The sequence below is a fragment of the Ricinus communis genome, chromosome 2 (assembly GCF_019578655.1).
Source record: "Ricinus communis isolate WT05 ecotype wild-type chromosome 2, ASM1957865v1, whole genome shotgun sequence".
Taxonomy (NCBI): domain Eukaryota; kingdom Viridiplantae; phylum Streptophyta; class Magnoliopsida; order Malpighiales; family Euphorbiaceae; genus Ricinus; species Ricinus communis.
In genome coordinates, this window is record NC_063257.1 from 3484843 (window position 1) to 3512528 (window position 27686).

General features: G+C 34.0%; 4 protein-coding genes across 5 annotated transcripts; 3 read left to right on the forward strand and 1 right to left on the reverse strand.

Annotated features, from left to right (window-relative positions):
• The first annotated feature begins 3103 nt into the window (after positions 1–3103).
• Positions 3104–6256, forward strand: LOC8288565 (low-temperature-induced cysteine proteinase). Its single transcript, XM_002510124.4, has 5 exons — positions 3104–3685; positions 4542–4777; positions 4895–5035; positions 5273–5722; positions 5839–6256. Exons 1-5 carry the CDS (start codon positions 3199–3201, stop codon positions 5932–5934), a joined length of 1410 nt encoding a protein of 469 aa, XP_002510170.1. The 5' UTR covers positions 3104–3198; the 3' UTR covers positions 5935–6256.
• A 139-nt stretch (positions 6257–6395) lies between these two features.
• On the forward strand, positions 6396–8487 carry LOC8288564 (probable cysteine protease RD21B). The gene is given in 3 exon segments (XM_025157900.2): positions 6396–7755; positions 7935–7980; positions 7983–8487. Coding segments are annotated over 3 exon segments (387 nt in total). The 5' UTR covers positions 6396–7461; the 3' UTR covers positions 8030–8487.
• Positions 8488–11084: 2597 nt separating this feature from the next.
• On the reverse strand, positions 11085–13445 carry LOC8288563. Of its 2 annotated transcripts, none has more exons than XM_015718459.2 (7): positions 12859–13445; positions 12652–12705; positions 12439–12570; positions 12252–12384; positions 12103–12144; positions 11938–11994; positions 11085–11852 (listed from the first exon to the last, which is right to left on the reverse strand). In XM_015718459.2, the coding sequence occupies exons 1-7, from the start codon at positions 12999–13001 to the stop codon at positions 11280–11282; spliced, it is 1134 nt and encodes a 377-aa protein (XP_015573945.1). In that variant the 5' UTR covers positions 13002–13445; the 3' UTR covers positions 11085–11279. The 2 variants fall into 2 exon arrangements, with proteins under 2 accessions (XP_015573945.1, XP_002510168.1); XM_002510122.3 differs by having other exon boundaries at positions 12252–12360; positions 12859–13433.
• A 12022-nt stretch (positions 13446–25467) lies between these two features.
• On the forward strand, positions 25468–27516 carry LOC8288562 (protein SRC2 homolog). Its single transcript, XM_002510121.3, has 7 exons — positions 25468–25919; positions 26006–26110; positions 26230–26356; positions 26435–26506; positions 26593–26641; positions 26760–27042; positions 27248–27516. The coding sequence occupies exons 1-7, from the start codon at positions 25877–25879 to the stop codon at positions 27310–27312; spliced, it is 744 nt and encodes a 247-aa protein (XP_002510167.1). The 5' UTR covers positions 25468–25876; the 3' UTR covers positions 27313–27516.
• Positions 27517–27686: the final 170 nt, after the last annotated feature.

The window sequence follows — 27686 nt, forward strand, 5'->3', positions numbered from 1 at the left end:
GGGCTTTCATTTTCATTTCCAAGAACAGTTTCCTTTAGTTCAAATATTAGAGTAAAATATATTTCTAGATACGTTGCACCTACTAATTGATAAGTTGCATAAGCTATTAAAAAAGTAGATATTAATTTATTATTATTCAAAATAAACAAAGAATATATACAAAGAAAATTTCTTATAGTTATGTTTTATATGAAATTATTGTTAGATAGTAAAAGATTTCGGCCTTGATTTAAACTAGTAGTAAATAGAATAAGTTATATATATATATATATATATATATATATATATATATATATATATATATATATATATCATTGTATAAAAGAATATTTTATTAATATTTTTATTATTTTAAAATTTTATTTATATATAATGTATCTTATTTTTAATTGTTATTATTTTATCTAATAATTAATTAATAGTCAACATTTTTTTAATTATAATTTTTCTATAGTTATAAGTTTTTTATTTAATTCTTCGGACGTATAATTATTCTGCTTTTCTACCGATTGAATTTCAACATGAATATTGTTGGAAAGCCACGAATCAATAAAAATGTTAATGACCTATTTGGTTTTTCCCTGTGGAGGCATGAGCATTTGAACCAACCTCATGCACTTATTATGGAAGATAGAACCATAACTGCATTTTGTACTTTAATTACAAATTGCATTTACGAAAAATGAGATTGCCGTTGCCTAATAGAATTGTAAACTAAGAAGATATTAAACAGAAAAAAAAAAAAAAAAGTCAATTAAGCCACATCTTTCTTCATATTGTCGTGAAAGGAACCGCCTTCTATTACTGTCGTTACTTTAGGCATGTTGTAAAAATTTCCACCACATACTTTTGTTTTCTTTAATAATTTCCCACCCACTTCCCAATAAAATATCAAATGAAACCAATCCTGAGCACTCGAAGTGAAATGCGATACTCCTGTTCTATTCAATATAAAATTAAATATTTAAATCTGTGTTTAATTTCATGTATTTGAAGCTTCAGATTTAGATTTGAACTTGAAACAATCTCTGTAGTGTTTTAATTTATTAAACATTTTTCCTTATAAGTTTTTCAATTGAAATATTTTATTAAGCTTTCAAAAAACTAGTACACCTTATTAAGTCTTTGTTTAAGCAAAAAAACAAAAAGCAAGGAAAATTATTAAAAGCAAAAGAAGAAAATTGAGGAGAATATTAAATATTTATTTGAAATAGTCATGTCAAAAGGCTATCAAAAAGAAATATCTTTCAATCAGCGACATGTACAACTTTTCGTATGATCAGAAGGTATCTATTTTTATTTTTCTTGTCCATTCATAAATTAATATTATTAAAGATTCAAAGAATAACCCACCGCATGGCCCATCAAGTTTGCAATTTCAAAGCTTTCTTTTTATTCTCGTCATTATGGATTCTTCTGCTACATAGATTTTTTTTTAAATAAAAATAGTAAATGTAAAAGCTTTTTCCTTCCAAAGCTTTCTTTTCATTTTATTTTTCTTTTATGTAAAATCTTTTTGATAATATATAGTTGTATTTGGCCGTTGCATATATGGACCTGAAAATGACTTGTGGCCTTGAGATGAGTAAGAATTTAAAAATACTACCAAACATTTGTTGTGCTAGTGATTAATTCTTTTTGGCCATTCAAACCACAAATAAAGAAATAGATTAATGCTGTTCCTGTCAGGCAATAGCAAGGCACAATAATTCACGCCATATGATAATGTTTGTTTCTTAAATCTGTTTACTATATCCCCTCTTTCTTCTTTGTTAGATATATATATATATAGTTTATATCCAATGCAAGCTAGTCATATGACTCGCCGTTCTGTGACAGACCTATCAGTATTACCTTACACTTTTTGTACCGTTTAGACTACTTGGGCTTCCTCAGTACTAACAATCTCTTGCTATTGATAAAATTCACTATTAAAAGTTGTTTATGAGAAAGAAAAAAAGCTTTTCAGAAGGGTTTTAATTCTACAAGTTAATTAGTGAGTAAATTTACAATGATAACCGCGCATGAACAAAACTGAGAAAGCGAAAGAGGGGCGAAATTATTGATGCTAAGTCGAAAGAGGAAAATACTCTGGCGGGTCCTACTGAAATTGAAAAAGAGGGGCAGTCCCACTCTCGGACTCCCACTTGCTTACTCAACCTACCTCCAAATGTCCAGTCCAGGTGACGTGGCCATCCTGTTTCCCTCACTTTTTTTAACCGCATACCATTGCTCCTGGTTATTCATTGGTGCAACATCTCTCAGTCCCGTTGAGCTTTAATCCAATCCGACCCGTCTTATTAAAATATCAGAGCCCTATTTTAGAGCAGCATTATTTTTTCCCTTTCAAGAAGATACTTCTTTTTAGCTTCTTATAAATTATAGTACACTTTTTTTATTATTATTAATTTTAGAAATAATAGTTAAATATGTTCTATATTAGTTAACATATGTATTAAGAGTGACGAAGTAATCAAACAATAAAATAAATTTACCGAATTGATATTTTTAAAAAATTTTAGATTTTATTCTATATGCTTTAAAATAATGGTTTGATTAACTGTTCATCCATCCATATATATATATTATAATATAATTTTAACACATACTGATAGAATAATGTAATGACGCTATTTTAAAAAAAATATTATATCAATTATATTTTTATTGGTTAATTAAAGAAAATTAAAAAATTTCAAATTATTATTTTTATTAAAATTTGCAGCTCTATAAAACTATTTAATAGAGGTTTAAAAAGAACAATAATAACAAATTTATTTTGCAAGTCTTGTACAAATTAAAAGTGGGCTATTTCTTTTGGGAGATAAAGTATTGTACCCACATCTGCCTCACAAAATAAGCGCGTGAACATCAGTTGCTTGACCACCGCTCCTAGTTCCCTGGGACTGGTTGTGGCCTCCCATCTCAGCCAATCAAAGGACGTCCACGTTGGCTCCCTAGTCTCTGTTTGGTTTCATCCGTCATTTATACTTTAAAGAAAATTTCTAAACTTTCATTTCCCAAAAATAAAATAAAAATCCTCAAATTTATTTTACCAAATCCCCAATGGCTTACTATAGATTATGTCAATAAATACACCCTCTCCTTTCTCGCCTTTATAAACCCCGCTACAGCTTCTTCATTCCAACATATCAATCCATTAGCAAATCCACTTCTCCCAAAAAGCAAAAACAAAAGATGGGCCTGTTTAGTTCATCGTCAGCCATGTTCGTGTTCTTGTTTTTCACCTTCACCTTATCTTCAGCTTTGGACATGTCAATCGTGTCCTATGATCAAACCCATCTAACTAAATCAAGCTGGAGAACGGATGATGAGGTTATGGCTATATACGAGGAGTGGTTGGTGAAGAACGGAAAGGCCCATAGCAACAACAACGCTTTGGGAGAGAAGGAGAGGAGGTTTCAGGTTTTTAAAGATAATTTAAGGTTTATTGACGAACATAACTCTGAGAATCGGAGTTACAAGGTTGGGTTGAACCGGTTTGCTGATCTGACCAACGAGGAGTACCGGTCTATGTACTTGGGAGCACGAAGTGGTGCTAAAAGGAATCGGTTGTCTAGATCCTCTAATCGTTACTTGCCACGTGTCGGAGATTCGTTGCCGGATTCCGTTGATTGGAGGAAGGAAGGTGCTGTTGCTGAAGTCAAAGATCAAGGAAGCTGTGGTGAGTTTTCCTTACAAATAAAATACGTTTTTATTTAAATTTAAATTTTTTTAATTCATTTAATTGTTTTGTTTGATTATCTATATTTTACAAATAACTTTATTTGGACAAGCCAAACAAAGAAATTGCTGAAGAATATTAATTCACATCAGCTGAATTAATTTTGTTTTATCCTTTTTGACATCCGATGCTGTATTAGTTTTGGATAACTAGTATTTGTATTAGGGATTTCTGAAAATAATTAAAAATATTAATTCTTTTTCGGGAAGACAATTATATAAAAATATCGTCAGAGGTTAACTATAGTTTTTTTATAAATCCATGGCTGCCCTCGTTACAATTAAAAGAAAAAGAAAAGGCTTATCGTGTAGCTCTTAAAGAAAAATCAAGTAACTTTGTAAATTATGCAATTCAAGAAAATTTCTTTTATGAAGTATTCTGATTAAAGAATTAATAGTTTATTATTGAATTTAGTAGCTACAAGTGAAATGATTGCATGATCTTTATGAATTGGTTTCCTTTCGGTTGAGGGGTCATGAGGAATCTAAAATTTCGGTGGGTGGACCCCACCCCACTAGCGACATTAGCTATTTGGACCCGGCACCTTCGCACTCATGCCCAACAAGTTTGGATCTTTCATAACTCACCAAAAAGATATGCAGCCTTGAAATAATAAAGGAAAAAAGAAAAAGAAATACTCTTCTGTGCGCCAATTTAAAACCTCAGTTAGTGATTAATTTTATAGCGAGAAATCAGTTGCTAGATCATCTGGAAACTCTTTGGGTACTCGAATCTTTGTGTGTAAAGATGTCTGTGTACACTGAGACCAGTTACTGATTATTGATTTGATATGAAGGGAGTTGCTGGGCATTCTCAACAATTGCTGCTGTGGAAGGGATCAACAAGATTGTTACTGGTGACCTCATCTCTTTATCTGAACAAGAGTTGGTGGATTGCGATAGATCTTATAATGAAGGATGCAACGGTGGTCTCATGGACTATGCCTTTCAGTTCATCATCAACAATGGTGGCATTGATTCTGAAGAAGATTATCCTTACCTCGCTCGTGATGGCACATGTGACACTTACAGGGTTGGTGATCTTTTCTCTACAAGTGAAAAACATACTTGCACGCAAAAAAAAGTTAGAATCGTATTCTTTGTACAAGAGATGTGCTTTCTAACTCTTTTGATCTTTTGGGTTTTGTAGAAAAATGCCAAAGTTGTTACAATTGATAATTACGAAGATGTTCCTGTTAACGATGAGAAGGCATTGCAAAAGGCAGTTGCAAATCAGCCAGTGAGTGTTGCAATTGAAGCTGGTGGCCGGGAATTCCAGTTTTACCAATCCGTAAGGATTTTCATCCCATTGCCTCTCTGTCGTTTTAACATCCATAAATGATTCAGAATTGGGTTTATAGATATTACGAACATCTAAATAACTGAACTTCGTTAAGGTCAAGTTCTTCTTTGATTAATTGAGCATTCAAATATTCTTTTGATCGAACTGCAATTAATCCCCGAGTTGCTAGATTCATTTCATATGTATGCTTATTTTTTTCCTTTTCCTCTGCTCTTGATCTTTCAGGGTATTTTTACCGGAAGATGTGGGACGGCACTGGACCATGGTGTTGCTGCTGTGGGTTATGGCACTGAAAACGGAAAAGATTATTGGATAGTCAGGAACTCATGGGGTAAAAGCTGGGGAGAAAGTGGTTATATCAGGATGGAGAGAAATATTGCCACTGCAACAGGAAAATGTGGAATTGCAATTGAGCCCTCTTACCCTATCAAGAAAGGCCAAAATCCCCCAAACCCTGGTCCTTCTCCTCCATCTCCAATAAAGCCTCCATCTGTCTGTGATAGTTACTTTAGCTGCCCAGAGAGCACAACTTGTTGCTGCATCTTCGAGTATGCTAAATATTGCTTTGAATGGGGATGCTGCCCACTTGAGGGTGCTACCTGCTGTGATGATCACTATAGTTGCTGCCCGCATGACTATCCCGTTTGCAACATTAACGAAGGAACCTGCTTAATAGTAAGGGCACTTAACTTCTTAGTATTTGGCAACTTGTGTATTTGCTTTTCCTGTATTACTTGCAGTTTCTCTACTATAGAGTCCTTATGTGTGGAGTGTTCCTTACATTGCAACAGGGAAAGGACAACCCATTCGGAGTGAAGGCAATGAGGCGTACTCCTGCCAAGCCACATTGGGCTTATGGGCTTGAAGGCCGAAAGAATAGTGCTTAGGCAAAAGTTAGGTCTTTGAGGCAGTAGATGGTAGAATGAAGAAGGGATAGAAGTATCACACCAGTTGCTAATGCTGTCCTTCTTGGTTTCTACGAAGCTGCATGTCTTCATACCAGCATTGAGATGGATGGTGCACTAAAGCTTATTAGCCAGATGCTGAAGGTGTAAATAGCTTCTTCCTAATTTATGATGTTGCATTTTAAAAACAGATTCCCTTGCACTATCCATTTGTAAATGTATCATTTAGCAAATATGGCTTTCATGATTTGGTTTGTCACAATTCCTATGATATTCTGAATTTGCAAAACATCGATGACATTTATCTTTTCTGCGTAATTAGAATTATTATTAAATATGTGATTCAATTCACTTTTTTTACCTTTTTTATGTTTATATAAGTGAAAGGGCAATCATATGTAATTATTATCTAATTGATAATTTATAGATTATATTTGTCGCATTTTAAAATTAATGAAGAGCAAATATTTTATGACATTCAAACTAAATCAAAAATTTTACTTTCTAAAATAATAAATTTTTTGTATTAAATACCTTTAATTTTTATGATAATTTGAGAAATATACTTTTATGGAAGATAAATTTGTGTAAAAATAAGAGTCTAGTTTTGTGTGAATATTTATAAATACCATCTAAGGGTTGTTTTATTACTTATATTTTTATTTCTATTTTCTTGGAAATAATAGTTTAATGTTTTAGCAAATAGTATTTTCCGTTTAATTTTCTTTTTAAAAGATACAACCTGGTTAAAAATAAGTCATTTTTATCAGGAAATTAAATATTATATAAAATAAAAAGTTGGTGGATTGTAAAATTGTGTCTTTATTGTCATTTCAATCGTGGTTTGGATGAAAAGGAAATTGCTAATTTTCTTTTTAAAGAAAAAAATAGAATGAAAATGCCTAATGGGAAAAACGTCCTCCGTGTCAGTGATTCTCTCTTTCATGGGGGGACTGGTCGTTAGCCTCTCTGTCCCAATTAAATCAGATCCTGCCTTATATTTTTATGTTTTAAGCTCATCCTCATTTCAATTTGCCAATCCATTATAGAAATTTACTAATCATTTCCCATAAATAAAAATAAACGTCTTTAAATTATGAAAATTACATGCTCTCTTTAGTCTATATCAATTATTAAAATCCTCCCTCAAATGAAAAGAATAAAAAAAAAAAGAAAACAAATAAAATTCAACATCCTCTTAAATTAAATTAATAAATACATTCTTTTCTATTCTGGCCATTGACTCAGTACATCATTTTCGTTACAACTTCAGACTCATTTGACTAATTTATTATTAATAGCTATAATTATTATTTTTAGATAATAATTGATTAATAATATATTTAGTAAAATTATTTATAATTAATTGTTGTTTATATATTTAACGAATAATATAAACATTAAATAAAATAGTTAACACGATAAATTTAAAATTAGATAGATGACTCATCATCTAATGCCACTCTAACTAGGAATTTAGATCCATGGGTAAAAGCTGGTTATATCAGGATGGAGAGAAATACTGTCAGTGTATCAGGGAAATGCGGAATTGCAATGATGGCCTATTACCCTATCAAGAAAGGCCAAAATCCTCCCAACCCTGGCCCTTCTCCTCCATCTCCAGTAAAGCCTCCAACTTTTTGTGATAATTACAACAGCTGCCCTGTTGCGTCTATGAATTTGATAAAATACTGTTTCGCATGGGGATGCTGCCCTCTTGAGGATGCTACTTGCTGTGATGACCATACTAGTTGTTGTCCGCATGACTATCCCGTTAACACTGTCGAAGGAACCTGCTTAATAGTAAGGGCACCTAACTTTTCTGTCCTATAAATCTTCGTATTTGGCAAGTTATATATTTACTTTTCTTGTTTTCAAGTGAAAGTATTGTGTGGTATATGTAGTTTTAAAGTTACCGGATGTACAAGTGTCTTTCTATGTACTGATTCTTCTTATTACTGATTTGGGAATTCCTGCAATAGAGCAAGGACAACCCGTTTGGAGTGAGGGCTATGAGGCGTATACCGCTAAGCCACATTGGGCATATGAGCTTGAAGGCAAGAAGAGCAGTGCTTAAGCAAAAAGGCAGGTCTCTGCGGTAGTGGATGATAGAACTAATCATGCCACTTCTTGATGCTCTCCTTGGTTTTTTACGAAGCTGCATATCCTTATACCATCATGTTAAGATATATGGATGGTTTACTAACGATTATTAGTCGGGCGCTGATGATGCAGATAGCGTCTTCCCAGTTACCATGTTGCGTTTGAGGAACCGATTTATGTTGGTCGGCTTGCACAGTCCACTTGTACATGTTATGATTTAGAAAATATTCCACCATGATTTGGTTCCTGAACACCGATCAATGTTACTTGCATCTTGCAGAACTTTAATAATATTTATATATTCCGAATCTTATTCATCTTCTTTTTTCTATTTCTCTTCGTCTCCCCTAAGTTTAATTTCGATATTCATTAGTTCAAACAAATATCAAATGTATGTACCCGAGAGTGTTTTATAAATTGTGTTACACCACTCTGAAGAAGACTTTAATTCAGTTAAAATTTAAGACGAAAGCAAAGCGTTGATGCTTTTTGGTTTTTCAGGTATTGGATGAAACGTGCATTATGAAAAGAACAATGAAAAGTGTTGTATATTGAAAATAAAAATTCTGAGTTCTTTACAGGAAGATGTTGATATATATACATGATTTGTTGTAATGAGAAAAATATTGTAACGGTTGCTTAACAGTTCTTTCTGCTAAGGGTATGGGTTGAAGTGACATTTCCTGTACAGCAGGAAATGTTGCTCCTTTTTACCTAAGGCCTGTGATGATAGGTCTGCACAAGCAACCTAGCTTGTGCAGCCTCTCAGACCTCAGCTTCTTTTCCTATTGCTTCAACATGCATCTTTGTTTGACCATTCACGATCTCAACTACATCACAAACTAGATATTTGTAATTAGGTTAGGATCTTTTGCAAAGTACTTTTTGTTGGGTTCTTCTTCTTACTAGATCCGCATGCCTTGTTTGGTAGTAAAACAAAGTATCTTTCTCATGCGAAGTGTTATGGAAGTGTACCTCAGGACCTAAGAATTCAAGCTTAAATTCTCTCCCTCTTTTTACCATAAAATTAACCATGACTTCGTAATATTATAACTTTTTCATAACTAAGACTTTATTTCTATTAATACAAAATATAAATAATTTATTCTTCTTGAAGAATTTAGTCAACACAGTTGATCTGCAAGATAAAGAGAATTATAAATCAAGCTCTGTATTTGAAAACCATTTAAATACTTAAATCAGTAAACATTTAGATTTAGAATAAGTGTTTAGTAATTGCATTACTTGAGCTTGGTGTAAGCTTCCAATATTTATAGAGCTTGCTTACAAACATTGAAATGGTGGGATTAAACTCTAAATATTAGGGCGCACAACTTACTGTTCTATAGGAAGTGGAAAAAGTGGGTGTGACTCTTTTCTACTCATGTAAGACGAGTTACTTAACTCGCCAGGAATTTCCAAATTGAAAGAAAATGCATCAATAGGAAAGCAATCTTTTTATAGTTATGAAATATCGTATTCGTTTTCTTTTAACTCAACTAATTTTTTAAAAAGATTTTCTTTTTACATAAAATCCACTATATTTTCATAAGATCATTATTTTTCTTGTTTAGAAAATCTTTTTCTTTGTTTGCAAAATCAATATATAATTAGATTTCCGGAGAGATTTTAGTAAAATGATCATAGAAAGTTTATCGAATATGATAATTAATTAAAATCCATAGAATATGATTATGAATTTAAAATGGCTTGCAAATATGAGTCAAAGTGTGTCGAATTCTAGTTTACTTTTTTATACAAAAAGTATGTCAATTTTGATTTCTTTATTTCTTTATTTATTTTTGTGTTAGATGTAAAGAGAGTTAGAAATTAATTATGTATAAATGGATCTATTAAGTAGTTATAAGTTATTGATCTACTTTAACAAGTACATGTTAGGACAATCTTTAGAAAAAGAAACCAATAATTGATTATAGCAGGTGGAAGGAGGATAAACGTAAGCATCTAACAACGACGGCGACCAAATGAATGTGTAATTAACAAAGATAATATCATAACAGCTAATCCTGTTTGGGTTTGGACACAAGAAAAGGGAAGAAGAAGTTAATGAGAAAAAAAGAAAAGGGTTGGGGTTTAGGATTGGGGACCATCCGTATCAGTGTCGGGGTTGGGTACTAAATGTCGCACGAAACCATCTTCAACTTGATCCAAAACCTCAATTATCTGTCGTCATTTTTTGTCATCATTTTGATTTCAGGGACCATTTTGGCATATGCTTCACCACCACTAACCCCAAAAGGATAGGGATACACCACGGATGTTCAACATTTCTCCCCTTCCCCTTCTATCAGGGGATGCTCCAGACATCATTAATCCCTGTAATTCAAAGGCATCCCATCAATCATTCATGCCAATACTTTGCATTTTTAATTATAATATCTAAATTAATGATTAATCGAGCTTGTCTTAATTGATATACCTGATTGACTTTAACTATGCATATTGCCGTCAAAACCTTAATAAGAAATCATTAACGAAAAACATATATATCATATTATTATTACAAATAATTAGATAATGGTACATTATATTATATATTATAGTAATATTTTAAAAGAAGTGAATTCAAATTTATCTAAATTGATTAATCTTAGCGCTTGTAATTATTTCCTATCTAGTTTCAGATGAACCACTACTTGATTCTACTTCTTTACACTCCTACTTGCTATTTATTCTCATTATTTTCTTTATTACAACTTCTTCCTACAACTACTTCATATTTCGTCTAACAATTTTATTATTATTTGCTATATCTTTGCTCTCCTTTCTATAATCTAATAGTTGGATTGGTAAAACTAATTACAGTAACTCTTGGATTCTGATTCCTATCAGAAAAGCATGCTGCATGCAGAAAACAGTAGTCAATTTAATTCATTTATTTTCGAAAGATGAAACTAACTTTGGACGCATCAAAACTATGATTTTTTTTCTTAAATATATTTTATTTTCTCCAACTTATTTGTTGTGGGTTTTTTTCTTTAATTGAGGGGGACATGATACTAATTTGATTCGTTAAACAACAATCTTATAGTTTTTATTACATGATAGTTTATGAACAAAGGCGTACGTAGATGACCTAAGATCAGGAAATATCATCCAACAAAGCAAAAGCCAATGATAAATACAGTTTGGTACTCCTAATTAATTGAGGTTTATTGTACTTTATCCCTGCCTCAGGAGTCCAAAGCCAGCTACTCCATTTTCTACTCTTGACTAGGGTTTATGGAACTTTTTTCTTCATGAGCAGCATCTAATTGACATGAACAAGACTCCAGGTTTCTATTAGAAGGTGGAACTTCTCTTGCTAAACCACAAGTATCAACTTTGGAACTCTGGCTTCTACGGTTACTGTTGTTGCAGTTAACTAGAGCTGTGTCAAAGGCTTCAATGCTACCACAGGATGATGGAACGACAGAAGGTAGCTTGGATAGCAAAGCTCCCAGACTGCAAGACATGGTTGGCAAAAGAGTTGGAATTGACCAAATGGGTGCTCCTGCAATTCCATTTTGTGGGTTGTTCCAACCCAAGCTGATGGACTTGATAGGATTGTCGTCGAATCTTTCATCAAACAATCTCTTTTCTCTAATTATTTGGTGCTTGTTATCATCAATTGAGAATGTTGTTTCTTGGCTCTCTACCATCCTGGTATTGGGTTTAAGAATGTATGGATGCTGGATTGGTAGGTACGGCCTTTGTATGGCAAAGACTCCTGGTATGCTCTGGAGATAGCTGAATTTCCTTTGTACATTAATCACCAGATTGAGATCTTCCGCTATCTGGAATATCCAAAGAGAATCATAATCTGAATTAGTGCGCACTGAACAGCACAGAGAGGGAGGGACAAAGAATGAAGAAAGAGACCTTGTCAAATGAACCCAACTGAATGATGCCTTCTCTGACTGAAATGATAGCAATTGTCTGTGAATCAATAAAAGTTGAAATAAACTTTAAATGGTTAAGATGTTTGTTATTCTACTTCTTTTCTTGATCTTGGTTTTCTTGAATGAGCTAGTGAAAAGAACAAACCTGAATGCCTGAATTAAATTGGAACTCCCACGCTCTAGGTTGCTGTAATCAGGAAAAATTTATTTGAAAACCAAGTTAGAAGGGAAGGGTACACTTTACACTTGCATTGGTTCTGTTAAAGAGTAACATTTTGCATTTGATCCTCTTACAGGCTCAATAGACATATTCCACGAGGAGATGAAGTCAGGATCGTTCTCACTTGAGGTTTTTTTCAACACCCATTTATGACTGTTATCTGCTGCAACTTTCCCTACTAACCTGCAATAGTTGCCACATAATATCCTTCAATAATTTACCAATGAAATTGTGTGATTTAAAGGACCGCAAAATTCTCACCCTTCGCCATAGTTATAGACCTCATGAGACATTTTGAAGAAAACATATGATCCAAACCTCCCTTTCATGTACCCACTTCCTGCTTTCTCACACTCAAATAAATCGCAAAATCCATCCTCCCAAACAAGAATCCTGAAAGGGAAAGAAAGGTTAACCAAGATGCCAAAAGTTGTAGTAGAAAAGACTTAGTTTTTCAGTATTAAAAAAGGTTACCAGTTTCTTTTGTTTCCTTTGGAACGATCAAGGGCAGTGCCTCCGTAATCCCACCTGCAACAAAAGCAATGTGGCCTATAGCCGTCAGGCACACGAGAATTTGGACTAAAAGAGCTATTCCTTAACACTCATTCTGATAACGAAACCAGGCTTATTGGGCTTCTTTTAGTAGTGAACAAAAATGACTCTGGGAATCACAATTCTTACTTTGGAGGAGGATAATTCCTAGGCAGTATTCTCCAAAAGACTGCATAAACCCATTTAGAAAATTTAGAAGAATCTGAGCACGTACAAAGGCTTCTTAGTGTGTGCTGTAATAGACAGTTAAGCATGGGAAATCCACCTTCCATACTCACACACGCACAGAAAGAGAGAGAGAGAGAGAGAGAGAGAGACGCAGAGAGAGAAAGGGAACAATGAGCAAGCTAACACTTAGACAAAGAGTCCTAGTTTAGAGACACATTTATTAAATGAGAAAAGAATTGCCATAACCCAAAAACCAAGCGACAGATGACAAATCTGAACGCGCTCTAGCTAACCCATTTTTATTGCGGAGCACTTAAAACTTAAAAAGGGGAGGGACCTGTGCAGTTAGGGGTTTAAAATGGGTTCATTTCCACATTTAATACGCATTAGACGAAGGGCGAGTGCGCATGTCCCTTCTTGGGCAGACAACTTCTCCTAGTTGTAGATGGAACCTTCTCTCTTTTGTTTGTTTCCTTTGTGAGTACGATGGGACTATTCTGACTTCTACCGCCCTAAACACATTTAACTCTTTTTCTTTTTCTCATTCTGAAACTTTTTTTTTCGTTTGCTCTCTAATTGCTTGTATGAAGAAAAAGAAATGCAGATTTAACAAAACAAACCTTTTAACAACTTCTTGTAAGCTAACTCTACAGAAGTGCCATCAATTCTGAACGTCGAAAACGCATAATGTAATTGCCATTAGCAGAAGATGTCCCTGTAATTGTCTGTCTTATACTAGCAGTGGTCCTGAAAGGTGTATTGATTCCATCACTGTGTATCTACCAAACTTTGCCTTGAACATGGCCCGCCCTATATGTGTATAACAAACTCTAACACTTGTCCCTATCTTAAATACACATTAGTATTGGCTAAACTAAACAGTTGGTATCTCAGATCTTCCATGATTATGCAAACTAAATACAAAATTTAGGGACACTCAGCATAGGTAGCTAAAAGACATGACCATGAAAATAACATTTCCTTGACAAAATGGCACATACCCCACCATGACAGACCCTATATGATAATTTTTCTCGACATAATGCATGGGACTAGATTAAGCAGAAAGAGGCTATAATATATATATACTTTTAGATAAAACTACCTTCCTCAAAGACCATGACAGAATATCAATCAAGTTACAGTGGGTTTGGAAGTTTATGTTAACAAGCTTCAACGGCCTACAATTAACCAATTGCACAATTTCATTAACTAAGGCGAAGGAGTTCAATAGAAACACAACTTTCTTGGTACCTACTTCCACTACTTATGCCCAGGCGTGAGAAATGAATATTTGCTAAAGCTGATCAAGGGAACAGAAGTTGGATCATTTCTCAGAAATCATGAGAGCTAGCTACTAGGAAACATACTCTTAAGGGATATTTTGATGAACAAACTAGCGGTCAGTGCGACAACTTGACCAAGCTACATTCCATGCTCCAACTCAGCTTCCCAATCTGAGAGCACCTACTTTTAGCACCTTTGCAGAAAATGCTTTTCCATGGGGAAAGAAGCATCATTACAACTAAAGGAAAGCAATCTACGGTTAGATTGATAGACCTACAAATGTATCAATTAGTCAAACACCGATTCAGATTTCCACAAAAGAATCAAGCCTTATTTTGGCCACCTGAAGAAGGTGGTTTCCATAATCAGAAAACTGATTGGGAAAGCAATGCCCCCACCCCTTTTCATGGGTACTGGTTCATTGGCTAGACTTCCAAATTCCAATTTTTTACCTATACGGTTGCTCTCGATTACTTGCATAAAGATTTAGATACCTAATTCCGGTATAAGCTAACTTTCTCAAGCATATAAAATTTTAAAAAGGAACACTTGTTCATTTCTCTGCACTTAAGTAAACCTAATTACCTTAAAAATTTAATTATTTTATAAAGCTGGGCATCCATAGCCATAATAAATGAAATCAGCATCTAAGGTGTGTCATACTATAGACCCACAAAATATCGCCAGTCAATTCACATTTATTACCCAAAAGATAATCTCACCAACTCAACACAATAAACTTTAGATTTTCACTTTAGAAAAATAAAGGAGGCACCATATAAACTAGCAATTTTACCGCAAACTGCACAATTGTAATCCTCCAATTAAAGTAAACTTGCAAAGTAAAATGGGAGGGTGGGCAATGAAAGGTGATATCAACATCTGCATTAGAAACGCAGAAGATATTGGTCCAGGTTGAAAAACACAAGATAGGGTTATGGTGCCCCATGGTGGGGGGCGGGTCAATTTAATGACAGCTACACGTAGTAAGGCAAAAGAGCATCCCATTCCTTTGAAAAAGGACAACAGCACGGCACTCACCGCCCACAATTATCACACTCCCCTTATTTTCCTTATCTCTTTGGATTGAACATTTCAATAATAAGCTTCCATTGGTGCAAATCTTTACGCCATCTCATCCAACAGGAAGCCATATCCATTCTATGCTGTGTTCATTGCCCTACTTCTGTTGCATTTCTGTGCAGGCATCTTTCACGCTGCCACAAATAAATATGATCAAGTGTTTTCCGCTTGAGCTATAATCCAGTGTATGAGTATAAAGGTTTTATTACTTGTGATTTCTCACTCTCAATTCTGGCAATCAAGATCATAGAGAGTACCAATTACGAGCTAAAAGTATTTTATTTGCAAGACTTAACGAAAGCGTCATATTTACAATTACATTTGGAAAACCAATTCATTCAATCATATTTTACAGTTATATTGGGAAAACCAATTAATGCAACATTGAACTGAAGTAATTCAACTCAAAATACACCTTAAGGTCATATATACAGCGAATACGAAGAAGAGGAACATAAGTAAGCTAGAGAATCACTAAAATTTAGTTTTTATTCATTAACAACTGCAATATTTAATTAAGAATACATATTAGTGTAAGCTAATTGAGCTCAACTAAATTTTATAAACCTCAGTACAATGAGAATCATTCAATTTCAAGAGCCGAAATGTCCAAAGATCGAAACACTTCTTCTTTCAATGGTTTTTCTCGGCAACCAAGCAGAGAAGAGAAAGAAAGCAAAGGAGGACAGCGACTTGTGGGGTTTGGGCGGGGAAGAATCTTTGATGATTAGGATCACCAAAACTAGGGATATGTCAGAAGCAGTGGATGTGTCGGCTGCGAAATATCTGCACCTGGATTCATAATTGGCCGTTTTCGATCGGAGAAGCGCGCGCCTGCAGTGTTCTGTTTGTGCTTGATGAAACGACAGTGGGTACGATTGCTTAAGGGTCGTTTTCTTGGTATTCTAAACGACACACAATTTTATTAATCATCCATAAAAGATTATTTTGCAGGCAAAAAGACAATATTTAAGAGGTGTTCGTTCGTTTTCTCAAAAAGAAGAAAAGAAATAGTTGTTCGTTGGTGAATAAATAGGATAGAAAAGGAAACTGAAATAAGTAAATCTCCTTAAATATAATTCTGAAATTGAAACAAATTTCTCTATTAATAAGTACTAAATTCTCGTCTGTTTATAAATAATTAAACGACTAAAATAATAATAATTTATAAGTTAAATGTATGTTATTTTTATATATTTATTGCCTATAATAAAAATAAAACAAATATTAAAAAAAATTAATTTATAAATAAAGTTCAATTTTTATGAAATAAATATATATAAAATAGAGATTTTTTGTCTAGATTTGATGTATTATGCACTAAATTTTTAAATGATTGTAAAATATTAATTAATTTTAATTAATACAATCAAAATATAAAACACTCATATGTAGATTTTTTTTCTATTAGTTTTAAATGTATATACTAAAACTAAATAAGAATTTTCTATAAAATAATTTATTCATGTTCTATTCTCAATCTTATTTTTGATTTTAAAATTGACTCGAGATCGTTGCTATATTTAAAGAGTCATCATTTTCTTACCTCCATCACGTAGCAAAATATATCAAACTCTTAAAAACTATAATTTCTCATTTTTTCTTTATGTTTGTCAAAATGGTTTAACTTAGGTGTATAATCGAGTTGAGCTAAGTTGAAATATCATTAGAGTTATGCTCGATTTAATCTCAAAATTCTTCGATCAAATATTTCCTCTTAGCTCGAAATTTAATTTATTGATATATTTGAGTTTAATTTAATTACTTTATAAAAAATATAAACTCAATTAAGTCTCCTTTTAATTTGAATTCAATTTAGCTCAAACACAATTAGTACATAACCTGTCAAATAGTAAAAAATAATAAAAGTTTAATTAGATTTATAAATTTTGTCAAACTAAATATTGTCAACTTGACAAACTACTTAAATGGTTCAAGTTCAAATTTAATGAGTCAATTTTAAATATTTATTATATGCCTTCTTTTAGTATACATTTAATGTAATTTACATCTATTAAATTATAGCTATTACATCTTTATTTTTTAATCTTACCATTAAAATATGTTACTTAATACTTACTAAATAAGTAATAAAAAATGAGAGATTAACTTATTACCTTTACAAGTGGCTACCTTCTTCATTATGTCTTCCTTCTTTTTTCTATTTCTTTTCTTCTTCCTTTTTTGTATTAACCATGGAGCCAAATTTCGTGGAATTTCTCGAAGGGGAAAATTCCTTTCTTCTGTGATAGCTCCCATTTCAATGTCAACTTTCTCCTTTGAAATGGGATAGCTAACAAAACCATCCCCAAGGTTTGGCATGATTATTATCGCCCCCTTTCTTGATCCTCTATGAATGGACGGAATTTATTCATTAAAGGTGGGATTTTGGTGAAGAATACTTCTATCGCATTTCTTTATGGATTCTCCTTTTTATTTATTGTACCTCATTTAATCAATCAGTTTAATATTGTAATTTTTAATTTAATTTAATAAGTATTTAAATTTATTTTTTTATGATATTTTAACACTCCTTAATATATATTTTCCTTCAATCCGTCTACATGCAATACATAAATATGTTTAAATATTAGAAAAAAATATAATTCTAATATTATGTTATGTTAAATTGAAAGTTAAAGGTATTTAGATATTTAAAAAAAAAAAAATTGAAGCACTAAACTAACTAATCAATACAAATTCTCATAGGTGGTCAGCACATGACAAAATTAGGATGTGGGAATAGGATTTTAACAAAATTATCTCTCAAAAGAAAAGCCAAGGATACAAGCAGCTTGAACATGGTTCCTACATTCATTAAGAACAAAATGAACACCAAAGGACAAAGAAATGCTTATGGCCCTATAACCCAGGCAATGAAATCTTCATTTCTGATAAAGAACAAACTTTCATTCATTCCTTTACATGTGCAGCACAAGAAAAACAAAAACAGTAAAGTTTTCTTTAAGTTTATGGAATGTTGTTGAAAACAATTTTCAGAGTATTATGCTAAGCTTGCCAGTCTACCTCCTTTATGTCTATAACACATGTATCAAATAAGCTCATAACACATTTCAAATATAAAAGGTGAGAGGGGACTCGTTAAAACCTGATAACTTAATACAGCAAGTGAAAAATTATTTTTTATTTATCCATTATAGCAGGTCACATTTATATGTATAGAACACCCAGATGTGTGCTAGAAGGACTCTTATCGTATTGATTTTGAACAGCTCACAGGTTAGTGGACTGAATTACGTTCCAAAACTGGTTTTGTATTTGGTGCTAGCACCGTAGGTGCTTCGGTTTTTATAGCCGTTGGATGAACGCCTTGACGTTTACTCATTGCCAGTTGTTATTTGTAGGAGTTTACTCATGTCGTTTAATTTGAGAGACCTTTGGTATTTGGCATTTGACAATTTAATTTTTCGTTCAAGAACAATAGCCAGCATCCATCTGTAATATTAAGAGACGTTATTGTTTAACTACATCTGAACATCGTGGTTTGGGGTGGACTCAGAAGTAGGAACCAACAATCAAATTTGTCAAATATACATTTCATTCACAACGAACATGTTGAACATAATTATATAAAGCTTATTAACAATAAGCTTGAAGTGCTTAATAATTAAACAAATGACAAAAGAGAAAGAGATGCCTGTGAAAGATGATTTTATTTGATACTAAATATTGCCTTATATGGACACATATATTTTCTACTTTCATGAGATTTACAAAATAAAAAAGAAAATAAATAGCTTAACAACCCAATTCATAGCTAATTTATAGGAAATAAAATAAGCCAAAAAGTTACAAACCCTTATCAAGAATTATTCTAAAACAATAAGATAAACTTAATCAACAGGGAATCCACGAGCTGGTGTTGATTTATTCAATACTCCCCTTCAACATCAGCTTCTGGTCTTTTCACCATGCCAAGTTGATTATAGAAATTTTCAAGTTTATTGCTGCCCAAGCCTTTTGTAAACAAATCTGCAGCTTGTCTTTCTGTTCCAACATGCTACAACTGAATTTCTTCTTGCAAGACCTTCTCTCTGATAAAATGATAGTGCACCTCCACATGTTTAGTTCTTACGTGAAAAACTGGATTTTCTGCTAATCTTATGGCTGACAGGTTGTCGCAATATAAATGAATGTCATACTTTATTGATTGATGCAAGTCCTTCAATAATAACACAAGCCAAGTGCTTTCTTAAGCTGCCATCGCCGCTGTTCTGTATTCTGCTTCTGTTGTTGACAAAGACACTGTCGGTTGTCTTTTGCTACACCAAGAAATTGCTCCAGACCCAAGCATGAAAACATATCCAGTAGTTGAACGTCGAGTATCATGGTCACTTGCATAATCGGCATCGCATTAGCCAACTAACTTGCAATCTCCACCTTTCTTGTACATAATACCATAGCCAAGTATATTCTTTACGTATCTCAAGATTCGCCGAGCTGCTTCCAAATGGGGATTCTTTGGATTTTGCATGTAGCAACTTATCAGACCAATTGCAAAAGAAATATCCGGCCAAGTCAAAGTTAAATAGATAAGGCTACCTACCAACCGCCGGTACATCGTAGCATCTTCCAAATCTTTCCCTTCATAAGCACATAATTTTACATTTCGCTCCATCGGTGTCGTGATTGGCTTGCATTTAAGCATTCCAAACTTTTTCAATAAATATTTGGAATATTTTTGTTGCTTGAGATATATTCCTTCATGCGTATGATCAATCTCCAGACCAAGGAAATGCTTGAGCTGTCCAAGTTCTTTCATTTGAAACCGAACTAAAAAATTCTTTTTGGTTTGGAGAATCTCTTCTTCATAATCTCTTGTGACAATTAAATCATCTACATACATTAGCACAATAGCTAGCTTCACTCCTTCAGCTTTGACGAACAAGCTCGAATCTGCAGATGTCACCAAATAACCACTATAAGTAAAAAATTTAGCAATTTTACCATACCATGCCCTCGGTGCTTGTTTTAGCCCATAGAGTGCCTTCCGAAGTTTACACACATGCTCAGGATGATCTTTACTCTGAAAACCTATTGGTTGATTCATGTAGATATCCCGGTCTAACTCCCCATATAAAAATGCATTCTTCACATCGAGCTGCCACAGGTTCCAACTTTTACTAGTTGCGAGTGCTAATGGGACTCGTACAGTAGTAAGCTTTGCAACTAGACTAAACGTTTCATAATAGTCTAGTCCATATTGTTGAGAGAATCCTTGAGCTACCAAACGAGCCTTGTGTCTCTCTATTGACCCACCAGTGCGATGCTTTATCTTGTACACCCATTTGCAGGAGATAGGCTTCACATCTCTTGGCTTTGGTACAAGCTCCCATGTCTGATTTTTCTCTAAGCAGAAATTTCCTCTTCTATAGCTTTATTCCATTCATGATTCTGACATGCTTCCTTAAATGTCTCTAGTTCCGTTGCATCTGCTTCTTCTACTAAGGCGGCATTTGCGTATCTAGGATTAGGCTTTCTGATCCTTGTTGATCTTCTAGGCGTAATTCGTGTTTTTGCTTCATTAATGTCTCCTTCTTCGCTTAGTTGTTGATGGACACCGGTTTGGCAAGGACTTTGGGCTACTTTTTCATTGATCTCACATCTTGATTTACATATTTAGTTTCATCCGATCTCAATTGAACTTGAGAAGTTTGCAACAGATCAGTAAAGACATATGAATCTGAAGATACCTCTTTGTTTGAGGACCACCATGAAGGGGCTTCATCAAACACTACATTTCAAGATGTGTAGCATTTTCCAGTTACTAGATCGCAACAACGCCACCCTTTCCTTTGACTATCATATCCTACAAAGACATATCTAACAACCTTTTTTTCCATCTTGCTATGTAAGTGATCAGGTATAAATACATAGCATATACATCCAAAGACTTAAAAAATGACCAACAGCAGGCTTTATGTTCCATATTTTTTCAAAAGGTGAGAGAAAACATAACCTTTGTTGAGGAAGTCTGTTGATCACAAATGATGCAGTTGTCATTGCTTCTGCCCAAAATCTGCCCGGAACATTCTTTGCATGAAGCATGCTTCGACAAATTTCTGCTAAGTGCTTGTTCTTCCTTTCGGCTATGCCATTTTGCTGCGAAGTGATGACACATGTAAATTGATGGCGTATTCTGCACTTCAAGAGAAACTCTAAGAACTCACCTGAGGTGTACTCTCCCCATTGTCTGTACGTAGACAGTAAATACTTATACCAATTTCTGCTTCTGCCACTTTCTTGAACTCTTTGAATTTTGAAAGAGTTTATTTTCTTCATAAAGTAAACCCAAACATACCTCGAGAAAGTGTCAATGAAAGTTACCATGTACCTCATCCCACCAATGGAAGCTTGTTTAACTGGTCCAAACACATCAGAGTGAATCAACTGTAGTGGTTCATTGGCTTTAAACTTTGACTCTTCATACGAATCGGTGTTATTCCATATTTGACGCACATGCGTTGTCTGACCTCACTTCAAGTTGTGGGAGTCCCTATAGCATTGACTTTCTCATCATCACATCTAGCTTGGAATAGCTAACGTGACTTAGTCGCATATGCCATAGATCTGTTGTCTCGTTCCTCCTCGCCTTGTCTACGTATGCTGTTTCTGCAGACATCACATAAACTGATTCCGACCTTTGCCCCTTCATGATTGGCTTTTCTATGATCTTAACATGATTCTGATATACTTTTACATTTTGTGGACCAAACAAAACATAATAATTAGAAGATGTTAATTGTGCTACTGAGAGAAGACTTTTCTTCATACCTGGGACATGATAAACATTTTGGAGCAGCAGCTCTGTATCATTACAATGGGGAGGGATTACTGTATTACCAATGTGAGCGATTGGCAATTTTGAGTTGTTTGCCGTCACCACTACCCGGCTTCCTTTGTATTCTGACATGTTCAACAACTTCTCTTTATCACCGGTCATATGGTTTGAGCAACCTGAGTCAACGATCCAATCATTCTCATAATCAATTTGATTAAATGTTGTTGTACATGCTATTTCTTCTTCATCTGCAGCAAAAAATGCCTCAGCATCCCACTCGTCTTCACCTTTGGAAGTTGCAACATTGCTCTCCACACCCTTCTGCTTAGACCAGTAATCTTTCGCCATATGGCCCTTCTTTTGGCAGTTGTAGCACTTCCCTTCAAACTTTCTTCCATTGCCAAATTTCTTAGGACCTCCTTCTTCATGGACACTCGATTTACCTTGATGACTTTTTGCCTTGTCATCATACCTTTTGGAACCACCTGTGACATGTTGCTTAGAATTCCACCTGCCTTTATTGGCATAGAGTGCCTCTTATTCACTTTTCAATAAGACTCCTCCCATTTGCTTAGCTAAAGCTTCTTGGCCAACTAGCAAATTTTTGAATTCTACGAGCGACGGATGATTTTGCCATCCTTGAATGGCAGCAATAAAACTCCTAAATTCTGGCTTCAAACCATGGACAATGATCCTCTTTATCCTGGTAACGCTAATAGGAGCCTCTAGATCCAACTCAGAAATCTCTCGACATAACAACTTCACTTTATGGAAATACTATGCAATCGTCATGTCTCGTTATGCCATCGACAACAACTCACTCTCTAAGAGTTGGAGTTTCGTATCGTTCTTCTTAGAGAACAGCTTAGCAAACACATCCCAAGCTTCTTTGGGAGTTTTTGTATCTCGAATATACTCCAGTACATCCTCTTCAACTGTCGTCTTCAAAACGAACATTGCTTTCCCCGCTTTGATCTTCCACTTCCGCAATATCCCATTCGCATCTTCAACCTCCTGTTGTTTTACTTCGTTTCCAGATACAACCTCCCATAGATCTTGGCCTTGCATGTAGGACATCATACAAGTAGACCATGAATTATAATTCTGGTTATTAAGCTTCTTGATTCCACCAACTACTTGAACGTCATCCATCTTGTGCTCAAAATCAAGCTCTGATACCAGATTGTTGAACAGAGTTAAACAAATGACAAAAGAGAAAGAGATGCATGTGAAAGATGATTTTGTTTGATACTAAATATTGCCTTATATAGACACATATATTTTTCACCTGCACGAGATTTACAGAATAAAAAGAAAAATAAATAGCTAACAACCCACTACATCTATGACTTATTCATAGCTAATTTATAGGAAATAAAATAGGCCAAAAAATTACAGACCCTTATCAAGAATTATTCTAAAACAATAAGATAAACTTAATCAATAGGAGACCCACAAGCTGGTGTTGATTTATTCAATACAGACATACTTTTCTGTATCAATAGATACTATGGAAATCAACATCTCTCTGCTATTACCACAGGCAAAGCATTAAGGACAACTTGTCAGTCAACTATAAACGTATGACATTTTGCATTTCTTTTCCTTATTTTTTCATTCCTGGAGTTTTCTCAATTTCGCTGCAAGTTCTCGTGTCGGTTCTTCACATGTATATTTGTGGTAGAACATGTCATGTGTGGATGAACAATCATATAAACAAATGGGGCGTTGATAGTGTGCATTTTATGCATACTAATTATCATATTTTCTTGGATATTATTGAAGTATTTATGCTTAATTATGGATTTCAAATGTGATTATTGATTTTCAGTTAGAAGGAACGCTTTGATGCAACACGAAGTTGAAAGGATGATATTTGATGAGTTTTCATAGAGATTGATGCTTTGGAGAATTTTGGATAAAATGGAGAAAAAATGGCAGAAGATCACTTCAGTTAGAGCGTGCCCACGGCATATTTCAGAAATTCAAATTTGTAAAAAAAAGCTTAAAGTGATACTATTTGCCAAGTGACTTTTTTTTTTTTATTTTTAGAAATGTTTATTTACTAAAAACCCCTCACAACTTAAGGTTATATTAGGAATTCTTAGGGACCAAGTTGTCCTATAAAAAGAAAAAGATGAAAAGAGACAATGAGAGTTTTTTTTAGGTTTTGGAGAAAAGGAGGCTGCAAACTAGTTTTCTTCCTATTATCCATTGTTTTCCTTCTTTGCTTTATTTTCTCTACAACAATTATGTGTGGTTGAACTCTTTTCTTTCCAACTCAAGGTTAATTAAGGTTTGAATTTATATGGGTTGTGAGATTTAATTGTTCTTCATTATTTTTTCAAATCTATTAATATTCATGTATCTTCTATGTCTATTAGGAATTCTATTTTTGTTGTAAAAAGGCCTATTACTCAGTTATCAAGATAGTCTATGCCAAATTAGAATATTAAATCCGTAATTATTTAATTATTCTAATGATTAGTGGTAGAAAAACATACCCATGTTATGTGGATACATGATCTAGTCTAAATGAATTCATCTTATGTATTTGTTGGCTAGGGTTGGGTTTCTCTAAATTGCATTGCTATTGGTAAATTAAATCTTGGAAGCTTTTCTAGGGTTGTTTATTCAATAAGAGAATTAATCAAATGGCTTCCATTGATTAACGAAAAATTAAGGAGAAATTAGGTTGTTAGAGCTTCTCAACAATTATAACCAATTTATTAATGGATTTGGAAATTATATTTGCATCAATGATCAATTCAATGAATTAAAACTGAGATTATACCTTGGGTTGGAGTTTTCTCATATCGATTTATCTTCTCAAATTTTATTATTGCTTCTAATTAATTTTTAGTTTAATTTGTTTTGATTCCAAATTTAAAATCTCTCTAATTTTATTTGAATTTTGTTAAAGAAATAAATCTTGCCAATCTCTGTGGATTCGACCCTACTTGTCACTATTTACAAGTTATTTTTATTTGAAGAGTAGGAGTTTATTTTTGTTGGATTCGACACCCATCAGGCGTTCTTATGTGCATCAATTATATAATAATTTTATATTGCATGCAGTAATTTTTTTATAATAAAATTATTATTGCATGCAGTAATTTTTTTATAATAAAATTATTATTGCATGCAGTAATTTTTTTATATAATAAATTTCACATTGATTAGTAAGATTCACATACAATATCTTCTTCTAATTTTATAATTGTTTTATAAAAAAAATAAAGAAAATTGATATCGGTCGAACTACATCGAATATTACTTCAATAAATATACTAAAAGTCGCATATAATACAGACCTCAAAAGATGGACTTAAACGAAGAAACAGAGAAGCTCCAAAAGTATACGGCGGAGTTGGCATCTTCACCCGGTAACCATTGACTTTGTGTTTGTATATAAATATAGTTGATTAATTGAGCCAGTCTATGCGTGAACCGTGTCAGCACAAAGAATCAGCCACACCTTTTCTTCTATTAGTATTACTGTGGACCGTTTAAATCCATCATTTAGACCCTTCTAACCGTAGATAAATCACGTTTAAAAAGTTTTTTTTTTTTTTTCGTTTCTGATTGCTGATTACTGTATGCTGAGCAAGTTGATATGAATGTCATAAATCAATTAGTATTCCCTTTTGATTGAGGTGGCAGAAAACATTGACTAAACCAGCCATGTCAACTCTCTGCAAGGATGATCACCTACTTCCATCAATATATAGACACTGCCTGGGCCATCAATTGCATTGCAATCACCACTTAGCCTAGTTTGAGCATACAATTAGATACATATTTTTCATGTCGATCTTTGGAGTCCAAGGCTTGCCTCTTGAGGTCACTGGTATGTGATGTGATTGTTAAGTGATAATATGCTTATTAATTATTAAGTCAGTATATTCAAGTTGTTTAATCGAGTTCATGTTGCAGTTGTTGGTTGCTGCAATCTGGATGACAAGGAATGGTTATCAAGACAAGACCCTTATGTCAGTCTTGAATATGGAGGCGCCAAGTATAGAACCAAAACTTGCACAGGTGCCCATGCTTATACTAGTACTTCGGTTATTTCCTTTTTCCCAGGTTCTTCCATTTATGTGTTGTTTCTACTAGAAGAAAAATATCGTATTTGAAGTAACAAAATTGATTACATTTAGATGGAGGCAGAAACCCCACTTTTCAAGAAAAGTTCATTTTCACACTCATTGAAGGCCTGCGCGAACTAAACGTTACCGTGTGGAACAACCGCACCCTCTCTGCTGATGAGCAAATTGGCAGTGGAAGGTTATTTCTTAGTCCTACATTTTAAATGTTTTTCATTCGGTTCGTGCATTCCTAATTTTGATTATTGAATGGATATAGGATTCAGCTCCAAAAAGTCCTGTCGCAAGGTTACGATGATGCCTCCTGGCCGCTACAGAGCAAAGCTGGCAGGTTAATCAAACAGAAAACTGGCATTACTTTCTGACATTTTCCAATCTCGTGATTCCTATGTTTCTGATGCATTCCTTTCAATGCAGACATTCAGGAGAAGTTCGACTTATATTGCACTATTCCAATGCCAATAATGTAACTTCCATCCCGAAAACTTTCTTTACCAACTATGCTATTGCATATTTATGTATGAGGGCTAATGAATGTAAACCAAATGGCACTAGTTAATAACTCTTTTGAATCTCCACTGCAGCATAAAGCGAAATTGGCTACATCCGCGCCGCAATATGCAGCACCACCAACTGCTATGACCCAAGTCCTGCCATATAATCAGTTTCCATCAGCACCTGCTGCCTCAACAGCCTATTCTAACCCATCTCCTTACATGGGCTACCCTCCTAATCCTGCAACATATCCGCTATCTCCATTTGTTGCCACTCCACCAGCTGGCTATCCTCCACAGGCATGTCCTCCAGCAGGGTACCCTCCACAAACATATCCACCTCCTACTCAAGCCCCCGCATATTATCCTACAGGTATATTTCGGTTTGGTGTTCACACGTTCAAATACAAATCTAAAATGATTAATTCCCAAAAAAAGAATATACGGTGCGTATGATATTGCGGGGATCGAGAGAGCTTTTGCACATTCTTTCTTCCTAACAGAACTATATTTACCCTGCAGTGCTTCTTCTGTTCTTGTTCAATGTCTAACTATCTGTATGTTGCACATAATTGCAGGACCATCAGGAGTATACCCTCCACCGCCATCCTCATTCGGAATATACCCGCCACCTCCATACTGAATCATAAAGTTTATGCAATGATTTGTGCATAGATTAAGTCTCTTGAAGAAGTATTGGTTCATCTACAACTCGAGCATTTATTCTGCTGAGCTTTGGAAAGCCAAGCTTAATTAGAATTTTACTTGTTTTGTTACTGTATTCATGATTCATGTATGTTTTGACTTCCAGCTGCTTAATGGCAATCAATTTCCATTTTCAATTTAATCATATAACAATTAACGAAAGCTCCCTCAGTGCAAAATACAAGGAATATAAACAGTTCATTAATCCCAGTTGTAATTTGGCTTTAAGATCTACATTCTCATTCAGTTTTATTGCTGACCACTCCTCCCTTGACTTGACTTTAAAAAACATTAAAAGAAGAATACTTAAAA

What these genes read in the sequence shown, in the direction of transcription:
- LOC8288562 (XM_002510121.3), top strand. Translation starts at nt 25,877, where the DNA reads ATGTCGATCTTTGGAGTCCAAGGCTTGCCTCTTGAGGTCACTG. An exon ending in TAGAACCAAAACTTGCACAG is followed by an intron (nt 26,111 to 26,229) that starts GTGCCCATGCTT and finishes GATTACATTTAG; the next exon opens with ATGGAGGCAGAAACCCCACT. An exon ending in CCCCGCATATTATCCTACAG is followed by an intron (nt 27,043 to 27,247) that starts GTATATTTCGGT and finishes ACATAATTGCAG; the next exon opens with GACCATCAGGAGTATACCCT.
- LOC8288565 (XM_002510124.4), top strand. Translation starts at nt 3,199, where the DNA reads ATGGGCCTGTTTAGTTCATCGTCAGCCATGTTCGTGTTCTTGTTTTTC. An exon ending in CAAAGATCAAGGAAGCTGTG is followed by an intron (nt 3,686 to 4,541) that starts GTGAGTTTTCCT and finishes TTTGATATGAAG; the next exon opens with GGAGTTGCTGGGCATTCTCA. An exon ending in ACGAAGGAACCTGCTTAATA is followed by an intron (nt 5,723 to 5,838) that starts GTAAGGGCACTT and finishes ACATTGCAACAG; the next exon opens with GGAAAGGACAACCCATTCGG.
- LOC8288563 (XM_015718459.2), bottom strand. Translation starts at nt 13,001, where the DNA reads ATGGAAGGTGGATTTCCCATGCTTAACTGTCTATTACAGCACACACTA. An exon ending in AGGAATTATCCTCCTCCAAA is followed by an intron (nt 12,706 to 12,858) that starts GTAAGAATTGTG and finishes CTTTTGTTGCAG; the next exon opens with GTGGGATTACGGAGGCACTG. An exon ending in AATTTAATTCAGGCATTCAG is followed by an intron (nt 11,995 to 12,102) that starts GTTTGTTCTTTT and finishes ATTGATTCACAG; the next exon opens with ACAATTGCTATCATTTCAGT.